The sequence below is a fragment of the Cervus canadensis genome, chromosome 5 (genome assembly GCF_019320065.1).
Source record: "Cervus canadensis isolate Bull #8, Minnesota chromosome 5, ASM1932006v1, whole genome shotgun sequence".
Lineage (NCBI taxonomy): Eukaryota > Metazoa > Chordata > Mammalia > Artiodactyla > Cervidae > Cervus > Cervus canadensis.
Genome location: NC_057390.1, coordinates 89,034,961 through 89,040,668, shown reverse-complemented (window position 1 = coordinate 89,040,668; position 5,708 = coordinate 89,034,961). Strand labels below are relative to the sequence as shown.

General features: G+C 40.3%; 1 protein-coding gene across 1 annotated transcript; it reads right to left on the bottom strand.

Moving 5' to 3' along the window:
* Positions 1–1,512: 1,512 nt before the first annotated feature.
* Positions 1,513–2,587, bottom strand: LOC122442684 (olfactory receptor 1L1). The gene has a single exon (XM_043470521.1). The coding sequence runs from the start codon at positions 2,443–2,445 to the stop codon at positions 1,513–1,515; it is 933 nt and encodes a 310-aa protein (XP_043326456.1). The 5' UTR covers positions 2,446–2,587.
* Between the last annotated feature and the right edge of the window lie 3,121 nt (positions 2,588–5,708).

Genomic DNA, 5,708 nt, shown 5'->3' with positions numbered 1-5,708 from the left:
TCTGGTAGACTGGCAAATGGTGGACAAGAAACAGAAATTAGTTGAACAGACAAGTGAATTCACAAACCTCTGAATTTCCAAATAAATGTATGGACTAGCAGTATAGACTTTAATATTTTTGTATATTAATGTAATATTAATGTATAGACATTAATATTTTTCAGAACTTATAAATGAACAAAAGCATTTTCTCCTACCCAATTTGATTTTTCTGTAGCTTGGCTTAAATTTGTTGAGAAGGAAGAATCCCCAGTAGTTGAAAACACCTACTACTAGAGTAACTGGTACCTGATGTTTACTGCCTGGGAAATTGGTGCAGTTGAATTCAGCTCAAATGAAATGAATAAGGAAGGGCATAATATTTCTTTACTTGTGCCTGGTGGAAAGCAGGAAGAAGAACACTGAAATGATGGGTACTTGAGGATGTGGCCTGGAACTGGTTCATTAAGAGTCATCTGGTAGGCTGGTTGTTTTCTTTTTTTTTAATATAATAATTTTAGAAAACAGGTCCTGAGACTTTGAGGTGGTGCAGAGGAAGGTGTCATTCTGATCTTTATAATCAGAGACAGAGATCTTGTTATTGAGGAGCCTTTGGACTAATGTGCTGAAGTCTCTCTCTTTCACGCACACACAAACACACTCAGATTTAAACGACTACATAAGAAAACTCAGCCTTATGAATAAGGACGTGTGTGTGTGCTAAGTTGCTTCAGTCAGGTCTGACTCTGTGACCCTATGGATTTCAGCCCGCCAGGCTCCTCTGTCTATGGGATTCTCTTGGCAAGAATACTGGAATGGGTTGCTGTACCTTCCTCCAGGGGATCTTCCTGACCCAGGGATCAAACACGTGTCTCTTATGTCTCCTGCATTGGCAGGTAGGTTCTTTACCACTAACATGACCTGGGAAGCCCCATGAATAATGATACTCAGGAGCTTGAAGTGATTAAACTCAAGTCCAGGAGGGACTTTGGCAAGGTTAGAGTTCAGTGAGGGGCTTCCCAGGTGGTGCAGTGAGTGGTAAAGACTCTTCCAGTCAATATAGGAGATGGGGGTTCAACCCCTGGGTTTAGAAGATCCCCTGGAGCAGGAAATGGCAACCTGATCCAGTATTCTTGGCTGGAAAATTCCATGGACAGAGGAGTCTGGCAGGCTACAGCCCATGAAGTCTCACAGAGTTGGACATGACAGAGTGACTGAGCACAGGTTTAAGTGAAAAAGATTCTCCTTCTGAAAGGAGAATGAAAGTTTGATTGAGATTTAGATCCAGGCACAGAGAACAAGATTTAGGTAGTCTTTGTCCCAGCCAGATAATATTAGAGACCACTGGGAAGGAGGCATCATATTCAGGAGTAGCTTCAACATACTAGCTTCAACACATGTGACGAGCATTCTTTTTATCAGGAATGAACCACCATTGAAAATACCATCCTTCAGAATCTAATCACAGACATATTAAAAACCTGCGGTCAGGAGCAAGAGATTTGTACAATTCTACTAAGACTTCAGCTCCTCTTATTGACCTTTCACTCTGTGCATGAGTTTCATCAAGCCCTGCTTCATGTCTTTGTTTCGTAGGCTATAGATAAATGGGTTTAGCATTGGAGTCAGTATGGTGTAGACAATTGTTGCTATTCTACCTTTGACTGTATAGTTGGACAGGGGCTTGAAATAGACATAGCTGATGCTTCCATAAAACAGGGTCACCACTGTGAGGTGAGAGCCACAGGTGGAAAATGCTTTGCATTTCCCAGCAGCTGAAGGGATCTTCAGAACAGTAATGAAGATTCTCAAATAAGAGATGATGATGCATGAAAAGGGGGTCATTATGATGGCTAATCCTTCTGTCATGACTGTGATTTCCTTGACAAAATGGGAGGAACAGGACAATTTTAGCACTGGTTGGTCATCACAGAAAAAGTGGTGAATGACATTGGAGGCACAGAAGATGAGTTGGTTGGTCAGGAGAATATGCAAGAGAGAGTGGAGGTGTGGAATGCAGAAGGAGAGGACCAGGAGCAAGACACAGCGTCTGTGGTTCATGATGGTGATGTAGTGGAGGGGGTTGCAGATGGCCACATAGCGGTCAATGGCCATGGCTGCCAGCAGGTAACTGTCTGTATTTCCAAAAGCAATAAAGAAGTACATCTGAGTCAAACACTCACCATAAGAGATGATCTTTGTCTCTGATAAGAAGTTTGCTAGCATCTTGGGGATGATGACAGTCACATAGCAAATGTCAACAAATGAGAGGACACTCAGGAAAAAGTACATGGGTGTCTGGAGGTGAGTGTTTGAGCGGATGGTCAGGATGATGAGCAGGTTTCCTATCACTGTGATGAGGTAGATGGGGAGAAACATGGCAAAGAGTGGCTTCTGATCTTCAGGTCGAGAGGAGAGTCCCAGGAGGATGAATTCGGTAGGCTGTGTTATGTTAGTTCTTCCCATAGTCTTGGGTTCACCTAAAGAGAAGTCATCATTATGAAAGATTCTTCCAACATAGGATAAATTCTAAGAATTTCTCTATTTGTTCTTCTTATCAGCAATTAGAACAACTAAGAATATTACCATTACCTAGACTGTAGCTTCTTTCTATTAATGCTGAGAATTCACAAATCAATATATACTTTAACCTCCTTTCAATTTTCTACTGTCAAGCAAAAGTAATACAGAAATGGGAAAGAGAAGAGAGACAGGGAGAGGGAATGAGAATGGAAAAATTGTTTTCTGTTTGAGAATTTTCAGGAGCTAATTCATGGAAGGGTGATCAGTAGTATACTCTCCTGTTTAATTGCCAGCTGACAGAATGATGATTTTCTTTAATTCAGATGTTTCTCTCTGCATCAATTATTCTGGATGCTGAAAATCATCTGAAAAGACATCAAAATAGGAGATCACCCAATAATTATTCCATGTTCTTCACTTTTTGGTGAAACCTTATTGGAGTGAAACAATAAGCAAAAAGACATAAAAGATAGGCAGACAGAGATCTCCATAGGATAGTAAAAAAACATTTCTTTTTAATGATAATATTAATCCCATCCTTAGTGCCCAATCCCTGGATCTAAAATGGTATGTTCTTGTTTGTGTTGGTGCAATTCTTTTCCAGTTTCCTGTCTTAGTTATAGGCCTCCCAGAAAATCTACATGGGAAAGGCACCTGATCTTAGACAGAATTTCAACCCTCATGAATCTGAAAGGTGTCTTTCTTGCCTCCTCTGGGTCCCCCACATGCTAAGGGCACTGTAGGCACTCATAGACGTCACCCTCTCTCAAGGGAGCATCCTTTGAGACTTTCAAGAGTCCCTGAAGTTCAGATGGAGGAGACACTAGAGAACAAGGCAACAACTATTGAAGTTTTGGAGTTTCTTCCCCAAGGAGGCCTTGGAGTGTCAGTGCTTTCAATCTCTCCTGGAAATCGTCCTCTTGATTCAGCTCCTTCAGGCCAAAAAGAACACCCATGCGAGGTTGGCAGAGACCACAGTGAGTGGCTCTCCCAAACTTCCTGAGTATCATCCTTAGTATCATTCTGTACTGTTCACACCAAAAGACAATATATAAGGTGGGAGGGCATTTTTTCAGAGTCCACATGGCTTTAGACTAAAAAGACTTGAACATCTGATGCCATCAGTCATTTTCCCATCTCCCAGGCTTAGAAGAAGCCCCTGGTTGGGTAATGAACTTCAGAACATAAAAATTCATAAGGTGAAGATTTTAGATGTCAGAATTTACTCTTTACTCTTCCATTCCCAGGTCTACTTGTAAAATACTAATGTATGACCCTGGGTTTTCCAGTCAGGAAAACCACCCAGTGAGTATATTTTATGCTTTATGGAATCTTGAGTTCCATGTTCCATTTGGGGCATCTCACTTTGTGTGCACTGCAGAATTCCCAAGGTAGGACCCAAATTACACCTTCTCTCAGTACAACCATCACCCAAGAATATCCTGTTCTTCATGACTCATTGACCCCTTACCCATTTATACTATCATGCCTTTGTTTATTTACCTTCATCTACTACGCCTAACCTGGGAGGCTTAAAATCAGCCTCTTCCAGGACACTTTGCTTGGTGATCTACCGTTGGACTGGGCTTGTCTTCTGTCCTCTTTTAACACTTGGGACCTCCATTCTAAGTAATAACTCAGTCTCTTTGTCTGACAGCTTATTGTTGTTTAGTTGATAAATTGTATCCGACTCTTTTGCAACCCCATGGCCTTTAGCCTGCCAGACTATTCTGCCCATGGGATTTCCCAGGCAGGGATACTCGTGTGGGTTGCCATTTCCTTTTCCAGGGGATCTTCCTAACCCAGGGATCGAACCTGTGCCTCCTGCATTGGCAGGAGGATTCTTTACCACTGAGCCACCTGGGAAGTCCCTGACAGCTTATACATTAATTTAAAAAGTCACAAATTAGGGAATTCCCTGGTGGCCCGGTGGGTATGACTTGGTGCTTTCAATGCTGTGGCCCAGGTTCAATCACTGGTCAGGCGAACTAAGATCCCACAAGTCTCATGGCACAGCTGAAAAAAAGAGAAATGTCACAAATTAATAACTTAGCGAGTACTTTCTCTGTGCTATCCACTCCCCTAACTGAAGCAAATGCAGTATCTCATTTAATTATTACATCATTTTTATAAGGTAGGTGGCCTTATTTTCTTTACTTTAAAGATGAGGAGTCTGAACTCAGAGAGGTGAAGTATATTGCCCAATGTAACACAACTAGGAAGTGACTGAATCAATTTTTAAAATTTCTCATGAATTTATTTCACTCATACTTGACACCATCTGCTTTTTCATGATGCTAGCAAAAACAGTTTGCTGAAAAACAATTCTCAAATAAATCATATTGCAAGAAATATGAGCTATTGTTTATTAAGATTTAAAGAGCACATTATAAGTTTAAGCTATATCCCACTAGACTGAATATTCCTTGAGATCAGAAATTATGCCTGTTTATTGCTTCAATTAATAAATTCATAAATATTTCTTGAAGGTTGACCATATGTCAGGAATTGTACTAGGTGCTAGAGATACATTGGAATATAAAACAGAGGCAGTTTCTACCAACTTTTGTATCACCCAATTCCTTTGTCCAAGATAGCAGTTCCTCAATAAGCAATCACAATATTTCCTCATTTTTGTGTGTGTGGTAATTTGAAATAAAATATGGAAAAGTACAAATGGGAAAATAATCCATGCTCCCATCACCCAAAAGGACTGACTACAGTAAAATTTTGTCCTATTTTCTTTCAGTCTTTCAAAAAATTCATTTGTTCACAAATTTTTATAGATATTTATAAAGTGCTTATTATGGGAGCTGTTTTATTTGCTTTCTAAGAACTGACTCATTTTTATCCTGTTAATAACCCTATTAGGCACATATTATCTTTTACATTAAAAAATTTAAAGCAATTTATTGAGGTATGAGTATTTATCTATTTATTGGCTGCACTGAATCTTCATTGCTGCATGCAGGCTTTCTCCAGTTGCGGTGAATGGGGACTTCTCTTTGTTGGGACCAGCCCAACAATGAATCGACATGAGGGAACAGTGCCGCAGAAGCGAAAAGAAAAAGAAGACTCAGAAATAAAGTGGGGATCAGGGGGCTGTTGCCATTTGCAGGCAAAAGCCCAGATCCTAATCCTTGCATGCCTTTTATTGTTAATATCTACTTCCTTATCTGTGCTCTAGAGATATCTGTTCTTTATAA